This window comes from Peromyscus leucopus, chromosome 4, assembly GCF_004664715.2.
Source record: "Peromyscus leucopus breed LL Stock chromosome 4, UCI_PerLeu_2.1, whole genome shotgun sequence".
NCBI classification, from domain to species: domain Eukaryota; kingdom Metazoa; phylum Chordata; class Mammalia; order Rodentia; family Cricetidae; genus Peromyscus; species Peromyscus leucopus.
Genome location: NC_051066.1, coordinates 106707614 through 106728169, shown reverse-complemented (window position 1 = coordinate 106728169; position 20556 = coordinate 106707614). Strand labels below are relative to the sequence as shown.

At 43.9% G+C, this 20556-nt stretch overlaps 1 protein-coding gene across 4 annotated transcripts in view; it reads left to right on the top strand.

Annotated features, from left to right (window-relative positions):
- Ubox5 (U-box domain containing 5) overlaps window positions 1-20556 on the top strand; it is a 45856-nt gene that overhangs the window by 21877 nt on the left and 3423 nt on the right. For 3 of the 4 annotated variants that reach the window (XM_037205220.1, XM_028878573.2, XM_028878570.2), the window contains 5 exons: window positions 7308-7476; window positions 9523-9617; window positions 11201-12398; window positions 17992-18108; window positions 19904-20065. In XM_037205220.1, the coding sequence (XP_037061115.1) occupies window positions 9564-9617; window positions 11201-12398; window positions 17992-18108; window positions 19904-20065 (1531 nt within the window). In that variant the 5' untranslated portion in view covers window positions 7308-7476; window positions 9523-9563. The remainder of the gene's footprint in view (window positions 1-7307; window positions 7477-9522; window positions 9618-11200; window positions 12399-17991; window positions 18109-19903; window positions 20066-20556) is intronic. The other variant, XM_028878574.2, reaches the window with a different exon arrangement.

Below are 20556 nucleotides of genomic sequence, written 5' to 3'. Positions count from 1 at the left end.
TTCAGAGGATCAGTCCACTATTGTCATGGTGGGGAGCAAGGCAGCATGCAGGCAGACCTGGTGCTAGAGAAGGAGCTGAGAGTTCTTACATCTCAACTCACAGGCAACAGGAAGCGGTCCATCTGACTAGGTGTGGCATGAGCATAGGAGACCTCAGAGCCCACCCCCACATGACACACTTTCTCCAACAAGGCCACACCTCCCATTAGTGCTGTTCTGTTTGGGGGCCATTTTCTTTCAAACCACCACAGTATAGTGGCTTTTACATGTTTTACAATTTAATTCATTATTGTACTGTGTGTGTGTGGTGTGTGTGTGAGTTTGGACATATGTATGCTACAGTACACATGCAGAGGTCAGAGAACAACTTTGAGAGTCAGCTCTGGCCTCCCACTTTCAGTTCCAGCAGTCAAGCTCGGGTCATCATCAGACCTGCATAGCAGCTGCCTTTACCCCTGACGCAGCTCACCCGCCTTGTGTGCGTGTGGTTTTGAGATAGGACAGATAGGACCTTTGACTCTTTTTTTTTTTTTTTTTTTGGTTTTTCGAGACAGGGTTTCTCTGTGTAGCTTTGCGCCTTTCTTGGATCTCTCTTTGTAGACCAGGCTGGCTTCAAACTCACAAAGATCCGCCTGCCTCTGCCTCCCAAGTGCTGGGATTAAAGGCGTGTGCCACCACCGCCCGGTGACTCTTAATTCTCCTGTCTCTAGCTCTCCAATGCTAGGATTATAGGCACGTACCACCATGCTTAGTTTATGCAGTGCTGGGAATCAAACCCAGCGCTTCATGCATGTGAGGCAAGCTCTCTACCAATTGAGCTGCATCCTTAGCCCAAGTGAGTGTATATATATTTACACACACACACACACACACACACACACACACACACACACACACACACACGGCCATAACTGAAACAAGTTTCACAAAACAATGCTCACCCTTGTATGTGGTACATTCTGGTGTTTCATTTTTAAACTCCTTAATTAAAAAGAAATGCTTGGTGTGCTGGCTTGCATTTGTAATTCTAGCACTAAGGAGGCTGAGGAAGGACAATAGCCCATGAATTTGAGGGCAGCCTGGGCTACAGAGAGAGACCCTGTTTCAAATCAGTATAACACACTGATTATGACTCAGTAAGTGATATTCTTGGTTCTTTATTTTTTTTTTTTAGATTGATTTATGTGTGTGTTTTGCCTGAATGTATGTATGTGCATCACGTGTGTACCTGGTACCTGTAGAGGTCAGAAGAGGGTGTTGGGTACCCAACAATTGGAGTTAGGGATGGTTGTGAACCACCACGTGTGTACTGGGAATTGAACCCAGGTCCTAGAGCAACAAATTCTCTAAACTGCTGAGCCAGCACTCTTGCCTGCTCTCTGTAAATATTTATTTTTATGTGTTTTAGTGTTTCGCTTACATGTATGAATATGGACCACATGCATGTCTGGTGCCTGCAGAGGTTAGAAGAGGCATTGGATCCCCTGGAACTGGAGTTACAGATGGTTGTGAGCCATTGTGTGGGTGCTGGGAATCAAACCAGGACCCTCTGGAAGAAAGAATCAATGCTATTAACCACTGAGCCATCTCTCCAGCCCCACACTCCTGTCTTGTTTTAGGTTGTTGGTGTCGGTCAGTTGTTTGTTTTTGAGACAGGGTCTTACTATTTAGTCCTGGCTGTCCTGGAACTTATTTGAAGAACAGGCTGTCCTTGAACTCACAGGGATCCACCTGCCTCTGCCTCCCAAGTGCTGGGATTAAATGCATATACCACCATTATACCTTGCTCTTCTTTTTCTTTTAAACTTTTTTTATTAATTCTTTAAGAATTTTACACAAAGTTTTGATCATTTTCACTCATTTTCTTACTCTCTTTTTTCTGCATATGTGCATGTATATGAGACAAGGTCTCAGTTATATAGCCCTGGTTTGCCTAAGATGTTCACTGCCCAGTCATTTTATTTTTGTGTATTTGCTTTTTAAGGTGGAGTCTCATATAGACCAGGCTAATCTCAGTCTCACTGTGTAGCCAAGTCTAACCTTGAGCTACTCACTGACCCTTCTACTTCTGCCTTCTAAAAGCTGGAATTATGGAGCTTGCCCTACTTGGCTAATGTTTTGTTTGTTTATTTTTAAATCCAGAGCCACAGTAAGAAATACATTTTGTTAGGTCATATGTGCATATTAACTATATTTGCACAAATTTGAAGTAAGTGTCATGGTATAATACCCATTTTCTTGTATTTTGATGTTTTGTATTTTCTTCCAGTTACTCTTCCTTTTTTTAACATTTTTTGGGGGTTGTAAACATGCCATGGCTCATGTGTGGAGGTCAAGGACAACTCATGGAAGTTAGTTCTCTCCTTGAATGATATGGATCACAGGGACTGAACTCAAGTCTCATTCTTCCATTGTTATCTGGCTTCAAGCTGCTTCTTTGGGCAGCCAACTATTTTAGCTGTGATCTGAGGTCCCCAGTTTGTATTTTGATATCACATTTGGAAAAGGAGGCTACAGTTTGTAAGTATTTTACTGGACAGAATTTATAGTAAATTTGGGTTGCAAGGCAATTTCCCTGGCAAGACTGGGAAAGCTGTTTTTCTAGGTAGGCCTTTGTCTTTTTTGTATGTTGAGCTCTCCCCTCCCCTCAATAAAGCGTTAAGGTAAGTTCTTGACCTTGAAAGATGAGGGTGTTGAGACTAGGTAGCTAATAAGACTACACCAGTGAAAGACCTTGGTAGAGCCAGCAGTGGTGGAACCCAGACTTAGGAGGGTCGTGTATCTAACCACTACACTATAATACCCAGTAATGTTGCCACCTGGCTACTTCCTTTTTATTTCTGCCTTCAGTGCCTTGTAAAGGATTTATAAGTGTATGAATATACAGTAGGATTTAGTTGTCCATTTCAAGAACTGTTTGGCTGTATTTAATAGTAGAGTATATAATCCCAACCTTTAGGAGGCTACGGCAGGAGGATCTTAGGGTTAGGGTCAGCGTGGGCTACAGAATAAGACATGGTCTCGAGACACACAGAACATGGCCTGGGAATTAAAAAGATAGGTTGGTATATCCTGGTCTGTTATATATATATATATATATATAAAAAAAATATATAAATACTATATATAAAATAAAAAAAGTAACACATATATGTGCATATATATAATTCAGAATTTTCAAGAAAGTATAAAAATTAATGCCGGGCGGTGGTGGCGCACGCCTTTAATCTCAGCACTCGGGAGGCAGAGACAGGCGAATCTCTGTGAGTTCGAGGTCAGCCTGGGCTACCAAGTGAGTTCCAGGAAAGGCGCAAAGCTACACAGAGAAACCCTGTCTTGAAAAACCAAAAAAAAAAAAAAAAAAAATTAATATGTTAATAGCCGGGCAGTGGTGGCACACGCCATTAATTCCAGCACTTGGGAGGCAGAGCCAAGCTGATCTCTGTGAGTTAGAGACCAGCCTGGTCTGCAGAGCGAGATCCAGGACAGGCACCAAAACTGCACCGAGGAAACCCTGTCTCGAAAAAAAAATTGGTATGTTAATAAAAATATCAGCTGTACAATAAGCATTGTATTTAAAGAGAAATTTTTCTTGTAAACAAAAATTTAATGCTGGTACACCCTTCTAAACCCAGCACTTGAAAGGCAGAAGCAGGCTGATCTCTTGAGTTTGAGACCAGCCTGGTCTACATAGCTCTGGTTTCTAGGACAGCCGGGACCACACAGAAAACCCTGTCTTGCAAAAACAAATAACAAAAAAAATTCTGTTACATTTACTGGGTGAGGTGTCTGCCCCTGTGTGTGTGTGTGTGTGTGTGTGTGTGTGTGTGTGTGTGTGTTTGTTCTCTGTTCTCTCCTACCCTGTGGGTCCTGGAGATGGAACTCAGGTCGTCAGGTTTGGTGGAAAGTGCTTTTGCCCACACTGAGCCATATCACAGGCTTTCATTTTCTTCCAAAGAAGCATTTTCTTATAAGAATGAATAAGAGCCGTTGTGGCGCACACCTTTAATCCCAGCACTCGGGAGGCAGAGGCAGGCGGATCTTTGTGAGTTCGAGGCCAGCCTGAGCTACCAAGTGAGTTCCAGGAAAGGTGCAAAGCTATACAGGGAAACCCTGTCTCGAAAAACCAAAAAAAAAAAAAAAAAAAAAAGAGGGGCTGGAGAGATGGCTCAGAGGTTAAGAACACTGCTCTTCCAGAGGTCCTGAGTTCAATTCCCAGCAACCATCTGTAATGAGATCTGGTACCCTCTTCTGGTGTGCAGACATACATACAAACAGAACACTGTATACATAATAAATAAATAAATCTTAAAAAAAAAAAAGAAAGAAAGCCACCATACTTTAAAAAAAAAAAAAAGAATGAATAAGGATAGCAACTCTGTTACAGAATTCTGAAAGTTCTAGTAATGCAGAGAAAAAAAAAGGATTCTCTAAACACACCGGTTGGGACCGAAAAACAAACAAACACAAAAAGAATGATCACTTCGGAAAGTATACCATCACTGTTACTGATACTATAAAACCCCAAGTAAACCTCCCCGACATCTATTAAAATGAGTGAGTTCAAGACCTAAAGATGTCAGTCAGTGGTAGAATGAATGCCTAGTGTGCATGAAGCTCAACTCCCAGCACCACCAAAAATATCCAAAAATAAAAAATGAACAAACTAATCACATAGAATGGCCCTTAAGTGTGTATTTTCCTATATATAGAACAACTAGCCCCAACAAATTAATGGAAGTTGGCATGATGGTATATGCCTGAAACCCCAGTACTAGGGGAATGGAGACCGGAGGGTCAGGAATTCAAGATTAGCCTTGGCTACATAGTAAGTTCAAGGCCAGCCTAGGCTACTTGCCAACTTACTTTAAATAATAACAAAAATTAATAGATTAAAATTCAAGTTATAATTGAAATCTTTAAAAACATGTAGATCTAGGCGGTGGTGGTGCTTGCCTTTAATCCCAGCACTCGGGAGGCAGCGGCAGGAGGATCTTTGTTTGAAGCCAGCCTGGGCTACCAAGTGAGTTCCAGGAAAGGCGCAAAGCTACACAGAGAAACCCTGTCTCTAAAAACCAAAAAATAAAAAATAAAAAAACCACGTAGAATTTGCTAAAAAATGTAAACTGAAGTAAGACTAAAGGGGCAAAGACAGAAATCCACTTAAAATGTTTATGTCAGCTCTGGTGTGGCAGCACACGTATATAATCCCAGTACGTGGAAAGATCAATAGTCGGGTCTCTCTTTGATGCGTAGTGATCTTGAGAGCAGCTACAAGAGTAGAAGCTGCTAACTAGTTGAATATCTACCAAAGGAGATGATTTACTATTGGATTATACTTTATCCATCCAGTTTGATAATTATTTCAAAGCAGTTTTATACTCTGTCATAAATATTTTAGACAAAGATAAATTTAAGCACGAGACTCCAGATTTTATTACTGCGTTTTCTTTTTTCCTTTTTTTTTTTTCTTTTTAATTTGTATTTGGTGTTTGAGACATGGTCTCTCCACATAACCCTGGCTGTCCTGGAACTCAGAGAGCTGCCTGTCTCTGCCTCTAGTGCTGGGATTAAAGGCCTGTGCCAGCAAACCTGATTTATTCCTGCTTTATAGTAGCTGAAGTAAAGGATCCTGGTCACACATTAATGGCATTGAATTGCTAGGGAGAAACAATTATTTTAATATCAAGAACAAAGGAAATATATCTCATGGGTCTCAAAAAGAGCATACCAGGTAGAGAATAATTGTTTTAACAGCTTAAGAAAACTATGTCCCACCTTACAAACTGGTTTCTGCATAGTGTTGTGGAACAGGTAGGTGTATGCATGTGTGCTGAAGTGCAAGGAGCATGGTGATGTTAATAGCTGGAATGGTCTTAGGGATAGGCCAGACCACTACCCAGAGTCAGCTGAGAAAAGATCTAGCTCCGGTATGTTGTGGTTGTTAGCTAATGTATTGTACCACCTTGTGCCTACTGTGCTAGTTAGCTTTTGGCAAACTTCACACGAGCTAGAGTCATCTGGGAAGAGAGGAGAACCTCAGTTGGAAAAAAATTTGGGGGCTGGAGAGATGGCTCAGTGGTTAAGAAAACCACCTGCTCCTTCAGAGGATCCACTATATGGCAGCTTGTAACCATCTGTAATTCCAGTCTCAGGGGCTCCTACATGCCCTTCTGGCTTCCATAGACACCAGGAATGCATGTGGTACAGTTAGACATGCAGGCAAAACAAAAACAAAACAACCTCTAGTCAGCTGTGATGGTGCACACCTTTAAGCCCAGCGCTGGGGAGGCAGAGGCAGGCGGATCTCTGTGAGTTTGAGGCCAGCCTGGTCTACACAGTGAGTTCCAGGACAGCCAAAGCTATATAGGCCCTGACTCAAAAGCTAAAAAACCCTCCATCAGGTAAGCCTGTAGGCAAGTCTGTGGGTCATATTCTTGATTAATGATTGATGTGGGAGAGTACAGCCCACAGTGGGCAATGCCAACCCTGGGCAGGTGGTCTTGGGGAGTATAAAAAAAAGTGGAGTAAGCCGTGAAGAGAAAGTTAGTAAGCAACTTACTCCATGGTCTCTGCTTAGTTCCTGCCCTGACTTCTCACAGTGATGGACTGTGATGTGGAAGTGTAAGCCAACTAACCCCTTTCTCCAGCAACAAAATGCAAACTAATACAGTGTCTTCACTACTGTTCTATTGCAGGGGGAGACACCATGACCAAGGCAACTTATTTAAAACAAACAAACAACAAACAAACAGAAAAAACTGCTTAATTTGGAAGCTTGCTTACAGTTTCAGATGATTCGTTTTTGATCATGGCAAAGAGCATGAAGGCAGGCAGGCAGGGAGGCATGGTCCTGGAGAAGTAGCTGAGAGCTCACAGTTACAGGCAGAGTGAGAAACAGAAACAGGCAGACTGAGCCTGGTGTGAGCTTTTGAAACCTCCTCCAGTGACACCCACCTCCATCAATCCTTTCTAAACAGTTCCAGTACTGGGGACCAACCATTCAAACATAAGTGCCTGTGGGGGCAGTCTCATTCAAACCATCATATATAGCAACTAAATTATTTTTCTCTGTTTTAAATTTTCTAGTGCTAGGGATTGAACCTAGAGGGGTTTTTTTTGTTTTTGTTTGTTGTTGTTTTTTTTGTTTTTCAAGACGAGGTTTCTCTGTGTAGTTTAAAGGTTACTTGTGGCGGTTGGGATTGAGCCCAGAACCTTATGCATGCTAGCTAAGAAGGGCACTACCATTGACTTCTACCCACAGCCCTAAAATTGTATTAACGTGTTATCATTTGTTTTTGCTCCAGGTGTGGATCATCCAAACTCCTGAGAAATCTGGCAGGTAGTAGTATGGGATATGACCTGCCACGGCCCCCAAAGATACCAGGCAGGAAGCAAGAGGTGCCATTGAAGCTAACAATGAAGAGAATTTAATGTGGATGGACAGAACAGCTTCTGTGTGTTCCTTCCAACTCAGTAAGTGCTGTGGAGAAAGGCAGTCCATGTTCTGCTGTCCTAGGCTCATGCTTCAGTAATGTTCTCATGGAGCTGGCTGCCATTGACCAAGTTGGAGCAGCTTTAGGAGCTGGCTAAGACTTTTGGTGAGAAGGCTCTTACACAGGTCTAAAGAGGCAGTAACAATGGGCAGGGCCCATTAAAGTTCCCCTCGAGACTTGATCCAGAATATATTGGAAAGGGTATTCAAGATTTCCATGGTTCAGGGCTGGGAAATGTAACTCATTTGGTAGAGTGCATGTAGGAAATCCCTATTTAATCTTCATTACCACATAAACTGAGTGTGGTGGCACATACTCATAGGAAGCAGAGGTAGGGGGATCAGAAGTTCATGGCCTGGGCCACTAGAGACCTTATCTCAAAACCACAAAACAAAACAACTTCCACATTTCTATGTCATACATTAATTTTTAAATTTTATTTTATATGTGTGGTTGTGTTACCTGCATGGTGTTTGTACCATGTGCATGTCTGGTACCCAAAGAGTCCAGAAGAAGGCACCAGATCCTTTGGACTGGAGTTGGAGTTGGTTGTAGGCCATCATGTGGGTGCTGGGAATTGAACCTAGGTCCTCTCAGAGAACAACCAGTGCTCTTAACTTCTGGCTTTCTCTGAGAAACTACCCTAATTTTAATTCATTGAGTACTCTGGGGATAAGTGAGGTGGCCCGGCCCATAAAGGAATTCTGCCCTTAGGACCCCCATAGTAGAGTGAGAGGACCAGCTTCTGCCAAGTTGTCCTCTGACTTCCCCCACACACTATGTCATTTATGAGCCACACATAGACATGCACAATAAATAAATAAATGTAATTTTACAGAAGTTTCTTCAGTGAAGGAATCTGAAGGATCAGTAGATGAGTCAGATGGTAAAGGTGCCTGTAGTCCGGAGCCCAACTCCCTGAGTTCAATACCTAGAACCCTGTAAAGGTGAAAGGAAGAAATGGACTGTCCTCTGACCTACCTCCACAGTGGCACATGTGTCCTCACACACATCGTATGCACAAATACACAGCAACAGTTCTTACAGTTAAGAAAAAGGGAATCTGGTATACTTAAATAAATGGACATAAATGCCATGCTCATGAGGATTCCATGTCATGAGGGTCCATGATGGCCCCCTCAACTACTGAAAGAATCTGTAAGCCAAGAAAATACCTCAGCCTCCTCAAAAAGAGTTTGGACTCTTCCAGGTGTGTAAACTAAGGAAGCATTTCCACTTAGAAGGGTTAAGAGTGCCCAGCACCACTATGATGGTTTCCATTCACACACACACACACACACACACACACACACACACACACACCGCCCTTCTGTCCTCTGCTGCTTGTATACTATCTCCTTCCTATGGGAGCCTCTGCAGAACCATGTGCTTTGCCAGCCTGGAGAACTTACATCAGAAAATTGCCTTCTCAAGCCTGGGGACATGGCTCAGCAGCTCAGCACACTACTGGTGCAGAGGACCTGGGTTCAGTCCCAGCACCCACATAGTGGTTCAGAACCTTCCGTAACCCCAGTCCCAGGGGACCTGAAGCTTCTTCTGACCTTTTTTGGGTTCCTGCACACCCATGGTACCCAGACATACACTCAGACACACACATACACAATAAATAAAATATAATATTTTTTTTAAAAAGGAAAGAAAATTGTCTTCTTAACTTTTCAGTGAGCATTCTCTCAGCATCAGTAGGATACAGGGAAATGGTGTAGACTGGGAGAATGTACTAGAAGTTCTTCTTCTGCCCTATTTGCTCCTCTCTTAGATTCAGCTCCTTAAAGTTCAAAACTGATACTTACTTATTTTTGCTTTTTTAAGACAGGGTTCCTCTGTGTAGCTCTGGCTGTCCTGGAACATGCTCTGTAGACCAGGATGGCCTTGAACTCACAGAGATCCACCTGCCTCTGCCTCCCAAGTGCTGGGATCAAAGGCATGTGCCACTATTTCTGGCTTTAAAACTGAATTTTAATGTGTCTGGCTAATATTAAGTTTCATTTTTTTTTTTTTAAAGGCTGTTTCTGATGCCTGGAAGCTATTCTTTCAGCCACAAAGATGGTAATAAATCTTTGCCTCCCACAGTTCAGACCAAGAATTCACTGCAATAAGGTAAACCAACCAAATATATATTCATAAATACACAATCTAGTCTTCATACTTCTCCCTATTTCCTGCTTTGTTTGTGTATGTGGCCTTGGTTTGGCTCACTGCACTTTCCCCGTGGATCCCAGCAGACAGCACTTAGACAAGAATTGGGCAGTCACTGGGGTCTCAGCACTGACTGCTGTGAGGTGGCTCTCTGACTTGATTGTGCACGCTCCTCTCGGTGGATCAGTATCGTGGACAGTCATAGCAGAGTAGACTCGGTCGCTCCATCGCTCCCTTCCCTCCCTCTCTCCTCCTTCCCCTCCTTCCTCCCCCTCCCTCCCTCCCTCCTTCCCTCCCTCCCTCTCTCCCTCCTTCCCTCCCTCTCTCTTCCCTCTCTCCTCCTTCCCCTCCTTCCCCCTCCCCCCCCCTCTCCTCCTTCCCCTCCTCCCCCCATCCCTCTCATGCTTTCTGTTGCCTTGTTGTTTGGTTTACTTTTATTCATTTACTTTTGCTGAATGTTGTGGTGAATAGCTTTAATCTTAGCAGGGAGAGGCAAAGAGGGATAAGAATCTGTGAATTTAAGGCCAGCCAGGTACTGAGAACTGGACCTCAGTCCTTTCTGAAGAACAGCAAGGACTCTTAACCACTGAGACATTTCTCCAGACCTTGGTTTTTTTGTTTGTTTGTTTGTTTGTTTAAGATTCTCATGCAGCCCAGGCTGGCCTGCAGTCTCTATGTAGCCAAGGATGACCTTAAACTGTTCGTTCACACCAGAAATCAACCTCCTAAGAGTGGGGATCTGCTGGTGTGAAGCACCACACCAGCACTGTGTGGTGTTGTCTTGTTTCGCTTTGCTTGTTTGAGACAAGTGTCTCATGGAGCCCTGGCTGGCCTCTGACTTGCTATGTAGTTGAGGCTGATCTTGAATTCCTGATCATTCTGCTTTACCTCCCAAGAACTGGGATTATAGATATACAGCATGGTACCTGGCTTATTGCTCGTATTTTTAATAGTGAGTCATGCTTGGGGACATTTACTTTCAGCCTTTGGCATGATCTTGAATGCCTCCAAAAACTTGAGATAATTCAGTTTAACAGATATAATTTAAAAATTAAGAACTTAGCTGGGTGGTAGTGGTGGCGCACACCTTTAATCCTAGCACTTGGGAGGCAGAAGCAGGCGAATCTCTGAGTTTGAGGCCAGCCTGGTCTACAGAGCGAGGACAACCAGGATTACACAGAGAAATCCTGTCTCCGAAAGAAAAAAAATTAAGAACTTAAGGTTTTCTTCAAAATGAAATTTTATGGGACTGGGGAGATGGCTCAGTGTTAAGAGTCTGTTCTTCCAGAGGACCCAGATGCAATTTCTAGCATCCACATGGTGGCTCACAACCATCTAGACCTTCAGTTCCAGGGGATCTGACGCCCTCTTCTGGCCGCAGTGGGCACTGCATGCATGTGGTGCTCAGACATGCAAGCAGGCAAAACACCCATATACATAAAATAAAAATAAATAAATATAAAAAGTATTTTTGTAAGTGACAAGTTCTTGAAAACCCGTTGTCTTCATTTGGATCAGTGTCTCCTCTTTGTCATTAAATGTAGGTGTCAGCTGATGGTTATGAAGTAGAAAACCTCATCTCTGAAGACCTCATAAAGAGAAGCCATGGCTTTAGGACAGAGTATTTCATTAGACCACCAGTCTATGTGACAGTTTCCTTTCCCTTTAATGTGGAAATCTGTAGGGTTAACATAGATCTCACAGCTGGGGGATGTCAGAATGTCACTGGCCTGGAATTATACACATCTGCCTTATCTAGCAGAGCCTCTCGGGATTCACATGAGTGCTGGACTACAGACCCGATGGAGCTATCTGTCCCAGACAAGGAGGCATTCACCTTGGTAGGCAAAGTCTTACTGAAAAACCAGAACCACGTGGTGTTCAGCCACAGGGGCTTCAAGGCCAGGCCACCTTTTAGCCCAATGGAAGTCACACTCCTCTCTCCTGCTGTTGTAGCCCAGGAACTCTGGAATAAAGGGGCTCTTTCCCTTAGCCACGTGGCCCACCTCAAGATCGGAATCACCCATGTGACAGGCAGTGGCGTCTCTTGCATAAAGCGTTTAGAGGTATGGGGTCAGCCAGCCAAGACCTGCTCTCAGGAGGTGATAAATAGTGTCTTGTTGATAGCATCAGAAAGCATGCCTAAGGACTTGGGTCTGCACACTCCGGTCTTGCCCATGGAGAGTGACTGTGACCCTGAGGGTCAATCTGAGGGCCAGCAGGCTCCCTGTGTCTTACAGGAGATGTCTGAGATGGTTAATGATGTGCCAGAGGAGTTCCTAGATCCTATCACCCTGGAGATCATGCCATGTCCCATGCTGCTTCCCTCAGGAAAGGTCATTGACCAGAGCACTCTGGAGAAGTGTAACCTCAGTGAAGCTACTTGGGGCCGAGTGCCCAGTGACCCTTTCACAGGATTAGCCTTTACCCCACAGTCCCAGCCCCTACCTCATCCTTCCCTGAAGGCCCGGATCGACCGTTTCCTCCTCCAGCATTCTGTTTCTGGCTGCCACCTGCTTGGGAGAGCACAAACTACATCAGCAATGACCCCTTCTGTCATTACCCTGCCCTCAAGGAAAAGAAAGCCGGAGCAGGCTGAACACAGCTCAGACTACAGCCTTGGCATGGATGCTTCTTCCTCTGCTCCCAGCCCTCTGCTCTCACCCATTACCTCAGAGCCTACTGCCAAGAAGATGAAAGCCCCCAGTGAGCCCGCCCTCGCGGAGATGGACTGTTCAGCAGGTAACTCTTCTGTGTCACGACTCTGTCATCCCTGCCCTTCCTGCTGACATGATGCCACTGTCCTTGGCTTCATGCTTTACTGCTTAGATCTGTGAACTTGGGGAGCGTGCTTCTTCCTTCTTGTTTTTGTAGGGTATCTCAGTTTTGTTCTTGGTCCATAGATAACTTGCAAGTCCCAAAGGGTTGCCTGTGTTCTCTTATTATTCTGAGATTTCTTTTTTCTTTTTTAAATTTTATTTGTTTGTTTGTTTGTTTGTTTACTTATATATAGGAAACCCTAGGGAAATAGAGTTTCCCTATGTAGTTTTGGAGCCTGTCCTGGAACTCAATCTGTAGACCAGGATGGCCTTGAACTCAGAGATTTGCCTGCCTCTGCCTCCTGAAGGCTGGGATTAAAGTCGTGCGCCATCATCGCCACCACCCAGCTAAATTTTATTTTTATTTATTTTATTTATTTATTTTGAGAGAAAGGGTTTCATTCTGTAGCTCAGGCTTTTTTAAAGCTCACTGTGTAGCCCTGACTGGTGTTGGATTGTGTTGATCTTCCTGTCTCAGTCTCTGAGTGCTGAGGCTACAGGTGGAAATCGCCACATCTGACTGAGCTCTGTCATCGTGCTTTGTGCCTTCATCCAGTAATCGTCCCATTGCTGGACTTACCTGCTTTGTGTTCCCTGGCAAGATCAATGTTTTTCCTCTTTCAAATCCTCCATTCAGACCTGCTGGAAGGAGAAACAGTAGGTTCCCTTAAAGCAGACCATGTCTTCTTCTCTGGAATCTTCTATATGTCATGTGTCTAGACACCTTTGGGGTACTATGTCTAGTCTTCCCAGAGTAGATTGATGGAAATGCATTGTGGTTTTCTTTGCTGCACGTATCCACGAAGTGCTACAACACACTGAGAAGTGGAAAAATGTGGAGTTGGAGGCCTGCCTCTCGGGAAGAAAACATGCTCAGTAAATGTGAGAGTGAGTTGTATTGTTTCTGAGTGTGAGATTTAAGCTGCCTAGCTTCCCGCCTTTCCCCTCTGCCATCACCGATGGTTCCTGGAAGCCGTAGTCCTGCCCCCTGAGCAGAGCAGCCCGGGCTGGCTTTGGAAACTTCTGAACCTGGAAATATCTAGTGTAACTTTTCAAACTGACAAGACATGTTATTCATTTGTTGTTATTGTTGTTTCTTTGTTTTGATTTGGTTTTGTTTTCGAGACATGGTTTCTCTGTGTAGCCCTGGCTGTCCTGGAACTTGCTCTGTAGACCAGGCTGGCTTTGAACTTGGAAATCTGACTGCCTCTGCCTCCCAAGTGCTGGGATTAAAGCATGCTCCATTGTCTTAGAGTTTGTATTGGTGTGACAAAACATCATGACCAAAAATCGAGTTGAGGAGGAAAGGGTTTATTTGGCTTATCCCTCAGCATGCTGTTCATCACTGAAGGAAGTCAGGACAGGGACTCAAGCAGGGCAGGAATCTGGAGGCAGGAGCTGATGCAGAGGTAATAGATGGGATCTGCTTACTGCTTTGTTCCCCGTGGCTTGCTCAGCCCACCTTCTAATAGAACCTAGGGCCAGCAGACCACGGATGACATCACCCACATGGCCTGGGCCCTCCTCCATTGATTACTAAATGAGGAAATACCTCACAGCTGGATCTCAAGGGGGCATTTCCTCAGCTGAGGCTCCTTCCTCTGATGACTCTACTGTGTCAAGTTGACACACATTCAGCCAGTACAGCCACCATGCCCAGCTGACATGTTATTTTTGTAAAAGACAGGAAGATAAGAAAGAAAGGAATATTGCAACTGGAGAGATGACTTACCCATTAAAAGCACTCATTGTTCTTCCAGGGGTGAATAGTCACATCAGGAGACTAAAAACCTCCTGTAACTGCAGTCCCATGGGCCTGATGCCCTCTGGCTTCTGCCAGCACCTGCATACAAGTAGTACACATAAACCCAAATAGCTGGGTACACACGAAAATAAATAAAAAAATGTTTAAAGGAAAAAAATATAAAGTATCATTTCATCTGACACCACCTGAACAGAAATTCTGGTGCCTTAATTAGAAAAATTGTCTCTAGGTCTCTTATAGTATGTTTTGAAAAATAGAACTTGGCATGTGGGCCTGGAGAGATGGCTCAGCAGTAAATAGCACTAGCTGTTCTTTCAGAAGATCCAGGTTCAGTTCTCAGCATCTACATGGCAGCTGACAATCATCTGTAACTCCAGTTCCAAGGAATCTGATTCCCTCTTCTGGCCTCTGTGGGAACCAGGCAAACATACATGCAGGCAAACACTCGTATACATAAGTTTTGTTTTGTTTTAATTTTAAAACAAACATAAAGCAACTTAGAGCATAGTAGCACATACCTTTTATACCATAACTTAAGAGGCAGAGGTATATAGATCTCTGTGAGTTCAAGGCCAGCCTGGTCTACATAGTGAGTTTCAGCCCAGCCAGGGCTACACAATAAGAACCATCAGAAGAACAAAGTCAATCAAAAACAAAAACCAACCAGAAGAAAAAGCAAAATCAGTCAGATCTTTGGCTTTTTTAAAAATTTATTTATTTATTTTTTCTATTATCAGCTTGATACAGGACAAATTCTTATCCTAATAGTGAAATGTTTCACTGAGGTTTACCTAGTGATTGGGCAAAACCAAAACTTATTATAAGCCACAGTCACCCTAGGGTCCCCCCTGCTATGTAGCCTCCCTGGTTCTGTGGGTTGCAGTCTGATTGTTCTTTGCTTTATATCTAATATCCACTTATGAGTGAGCACGTACCATGTTTGACCTTCTGGGTTTGGGTTACCTCACTCAAGATGATATTTCTAGTTCCATCCATTGCCTGCAAATTTCATGCTGTCATTGTTTTTCTCTGCTGAGTAGTACTCCATTGTGTATATATATGTACCACATTTTCTTAATCCATTCTTCAGTTGACGGGCATCTAGGTTGTTTCTAGGTTCTGGCTATTACAAATAGTGCTGCTGTGAACATAGTTGAGCATGTATCTTTGTGGTATGATTGAGCATTCCTTGGATATATGCCCAAGAGTGGTATGGCTGGGTCTTGAGGTAGATCCATTCCCAATTTTCTGAGAAACCACCATACTGATTTCCACAGTGGTTGTACAAGTTTACATTCCCACAACAGTGGAGGAGTGTTCCCTTTGCTCCACATCCTCTCCAACATAGACTGTCATTGGTGTTTTTGATCATAGCCATTCTGACAGGTATAAGATGGTATCCCAGAGTCGTTTTGATTTGCATTTCTCTGATGACTAAGGATGCTGAGCATTTCTTTAAATGTCTTTCAACCATTTGTGATTCTTCTTTTGAGAATTCTCTGTTTAGCTCTTTAGGCCTTTTTTAATTAGATTGTTCAGTATTTTGCTGTCTAGTGTCTTGAGTTCTTTATATAATTTGGAGATCAGTCCTCTGTCAGATGTGGGGTTGGTGAAGATCTTTTCCCATTCTGTTGGCTGTCTTTTTGTCTTATTGACCATGTCTTTTGCCCTACAAAAGCTTCTCAGTTTCAAGAGGTCCCATTTATTAATTGTTGTTCTCAGTGTCTGTGCTACTGGTGTTATATTTAGGAAGTGGTCTCCTGTGCCAATGCGTTCCAGGTTACTTCCTACTTTCTCTTCTATCAAGTTCAGTGTAACTGGATTTATGTTGAGGTCTTTGATCCACTTGGACTTGAGTTTTGTGCATGGTGACAGATATGGATCTATTTGTAATCTTTTACATATTGAGATCCAGTTATGCCAGATTTGTTGAAGATACTTTCTTTTTTCCATTGTATAGTTTTGGCTTCTTTGTCAAAAATCAGGTGTTCATATGTGCATGGATTAATGTCAGGGTCTTCAATTCGATTCCATTGGTCTGTATGACAGTTTTTATACCAGTACCAAGCTGTTTTTTTTTACTATAGCTCTATAGTAGAGCTTGAGGTCAGGGATGGTGATGCCTCCAGAGGTTGCTTTATTATATAGGATTCTTTTAGCTATCCTGGGTCTTTTGTTTTTCCATATGAAGTTGAGTATTGTTCTTTCCAAGTCTGTGAAGAATTGTGTTGGGATTTTGATGGGGATTGCATTGAATCTGTAGATTGCCTTTGGTAAGATTGCCATTTTTACTATGTTAATCCTACCTATCCATGAGCATGGGAGATCCTTCCATTTTCTGATATCTTCTTCAATTTCTTTCTTTAGAGACTTAAAGTTCTTTATTTTTTATTTATTTATTTATTTTGCTTTTTCGAGACAGGGTTTCTGTGTAGCTTTGGAGCCTGTCCTGGACTAGCTCTGTGGACCAGGCTGGCCTCGAACTCACAGAGATCCACCTGCCTCTGCCTCCTGAGTGCTGGGATTACAGGCGTGCGCCACCACCGCCCAGCTGAGACTTAAAGTTCTTATCAAATAGGTCCTTCACTTGTTTAGTTAGTGTTATCTCAAGGTATTTTATATTATTTGTGGCTATTGTAAAGGGTGATGTTTCTCTGACTTCTTAGCCCTTTTATCATTTGTGTATAGGAGGGCTACTGACTTTTTTGAGTTGATCTTGTATCCTGCCACTTTACTGAAGGAGTTTATAAGCTGTAGGAGTTCCCTGGTAGAATTTTTGGGGTCACTTATGTATACCATCATATCATCTGCAAATAGTGAAAGTTTGACTTCTTCCTTTCCAATTTGTATTCCCTTGATCTCCTTTTGTTGTCTTATTGCTCTAGCTAGAACTTCAAGTACTATATTGAATAAATATGGGGAGAGTGGACAGCCTTGTCTTGTTCCTGATTTTAGTGGAATCGCTTTGAGTTTCCTCTCCATTTAATTTGATGGTGTCTGTTGGCTTGCTGTAAATTGCCTTTATTATGTTTTGAAATGTTCCTTGTATTCCTGATCTTTCTAAGACCTTTATCATGAAGGGGTGTTAGATTTTGTCAAAGACTTTTTCAGCATCTAATGAGATGATCATGTGTTTTTTCTTTCATTTTGTTTATATGGTGCATTACATTGACAGATTTTCGTATGTTGAACCATCCTTGCATCCTTGCATTTGGAATCCCCTTTACAATACATAGCCCTGATTGGCATTTAACTAAATCACTTTATAGACAAGGTTGGCCTTACATTTGTGACAGCCCTCCTGCCTCTGCCTGGCAGTTTCGGAATTATAGGTTATACCACTTTGTTTCACTCAGGAAGATTTTAAATGCCAAACTGAAGCAAAGTCAAAGTGGGTGGGTTTGGGAATCTAAGACCAGTTAAGAGCTTTTTGTGTGGGGTTGTATGTGTATGTGATGACGACTTCCGGAATTAGTGCTCTGCTTCCAGCGTGTGGGTCCCAGAGGCTGAACCCAGAGGATCAGTTTTGGAGCAGCCACTGTCCTAGTTAGATTTCTACTGCTGTGACTAAACACCATGACCAGAACTTACAGAGGAAAGTGGTCATTTCGCCTCACAGTTCCTAGGTCCCACTCGGTCACTGAGTAAAGAAGGGAGGCAGAAACTGAAGCAGAAGCCACAGAGGATCTGGTTACCGGTTTTTGCTCATCATGTCTTGCTCACACTGCTTTCTCATACCATCTTATACTAGGACCCACCTGCCCAGGGGTAGCAGCACCCCCAGTGGTCTGGCCCTCCATATCAGTTAGTAATCAAGAAAATGTCTGCAGACTGGCCTCCAGGCAGTCTGATGGAGGCGTTTTCTCAGGTGAGCTCCTCTTCCCAGATGACTGTAGCTTGTGTCCAGTCACTAAACAACCAAACAGGTACTTTTTTTTTTTGCCTGCTGAGTCATTATGCTGGCCTAGATTAAGAGTGTTTTTGTTTGTTTGTTTGTTTGTTTGTTTTTGAGGTAGGGTTTCTCTGTTTAGCTTTGGTTGTCCTCTGTAGACCAGGCTAGCCTCAAACTTAGAGATCTGCCCACCTCTGTCTACTGAGTGTTAGGATTAAAGTTGTGTGCTACTCTTCCCAGCTCCAAATGAAGAGTTTTAAAGATGACTTTTTCTTTTCTTTTTTCTTTTGAGACAAGGTCTTATATAACATAGGCTGACCTGGAATTCTCTGTAGTACTAGGATGACTTTGAACTTCTGATCCTCTTACTTCCCCCTCCCAGGTGCTAGGATCCCAGGTGTGATACAGAGTAAAACATACTCTCCTCCCTTTGTCTTCCTGTTGGTAGCCACTTGGGTTGTTCAGAATTGTTCCTCAATTACTCTCCACTTTTAAAAGGTTCTATGTGTTATCAGTGTGTGTGTGTGTGTGTGTGTGTGTGTGTGTGTGTGTGTGTGTTGTGAGTGTGGGCATGTGTGTTTAGGTCAGAGGACAACTTGCAGGAGTTAGTTACTTTCTTTCACTATGGGTTCTAGGGATTGAACTTGGGTTGCCAGGCTTGAATGACCAGCAGGCTCAGGGCATCTGCCTCCCCAGCACTGGGTTGCAGGTGTGATCTAGTGCTGCTGGATTTTTGACATGGGTTCTGGGGGTCAAACTCAGGTCCTCCTGCTTTTGCTGAAGGCACTGTACCGACAGAGCCATGTTCCTGGCACTTGAGCTTTTCCAGACAGGTTTTCTCTGTGTAACAGCCCTGGCTGACCTGGAACTCGAGTTGTAGACCAGCCTGGCCTTGAACTCACAGAGATCTACCTGCCTCTGCCTCCCAAGTGCTGGGATTAAAGTCGTGCATCACCACCACCTGGCTTTTTTTTTTTTTTTTTTAAAGAAAGGTATGGTACCAGGTGGTGGTGGTTTTGGTGCACGCCTTCAATCCCAAGCACTCGGGAGGCAGAGGCAGGTGGATCTCTGTGAGTTTGAGGCCAGCCTGGTCCATGGAGTGAGATCCCAGACAGGCACCAAAACTACACGGAGAAACCCTGTCTCAAAAAACAAAAATCAAAAACAAAAAGGTATGGTAGTAAATACCTGTATTTGCTGAAGAATCAACATGAGTTTGAGGCCAGCCTGGGCTACATAGTGATACCCCTGTCTCAAAAAAAAAAAAAAAATGCAGAGGGAAGGGCAGTATGCTGAGGCAGAGGATAGAGTGGGTAGGGAGTGAACAGAGGTGGGATCTGTTTCTCTTATTTCTTTGGCCAGCAGGCAGCCTTTTGAATGTAACAGGGCTTTGGGATGTAGCTAAGTGGTAGTGTGGTGTCTAGAGCACAAGTCCAGGACTCTATCCTCAGCACTCCAAAATCAATGAGGGGAGGGAGAAAAAGGAGGCGCAGTTCTATATGGCAGCCTCAAGATGGCGCTCTCCTGCACAACACTCTGTCTAGGGAAAGCTAGAGAACACCTAGAGCTTTGTAGATGGGGAGGAGTTGTCAGGATTCCCAGGACGTTGACTGCTTGTTCTGCAATCTCAGTCCTGGGAGACATAGAAGAGTTTTCTTCATACTCACATGTCTGAAGTCCGGAGGGTCGTTTTCTGGTCCTCCAAGAACTTGTCGCTGTTTCTCTTTTGCTAGGCCTCCCAAGATGTTATGGTCTGCGTGTCTCTCAACAGGTCCAGTGTCCCATGAGCAGAAGCTGTCGCAAAGTCTAGAAATTGCCTTGACTTCTACCCTTGGCTCCATGCCTTGCTTCACTGCCCGGCTCTCCCGGGGGCAGCTCCAGCAGCTGGGCACAAGAGGGAGCGGTGCTGCCAGGAGACCAGCCGCCAGCTCCGGTAAGCTGTGCTCCGGCCTCTCCCTGTGCGGGATGGGGGCCTGTCGCTTCCTGTGCTGTGGGCCTGCAGAGCCAGCTTCCTTAGGTAACTCCTGTTCTGTGGAGAGAACTTCTCCCCTGTCTTCTCCAGAAGGGGCTGTGGGGCTGCCGGAAATGGGACTCATCACAGGCAAGATCTTCAGCCCTGTCATTGTGTGGACTCTAGCCTGGCTGTCCTTTGCTATAGGTTTTTGTTTTGGTTATTTTGACATGGGGTCTTGCTGGCCTGGAACTTTGCAGTTCCCGAGTGTTGGGTTACAGAGGTTCCCGTCACACTTGGCTGTGGTGGGCTGACAGTTCTCTCCTGCGACTGACTGTACTGCCCCTCTCGTCTGACATCCGGGTGATTTATCGACATGTGAAGAGCGGTGTAAGGTTCAGATGTCATCTTCTGCCCTTCTTGGTAACATTTTTATCATTGCACTAGAAAAGCACAGTGGTAGATTAATGGGC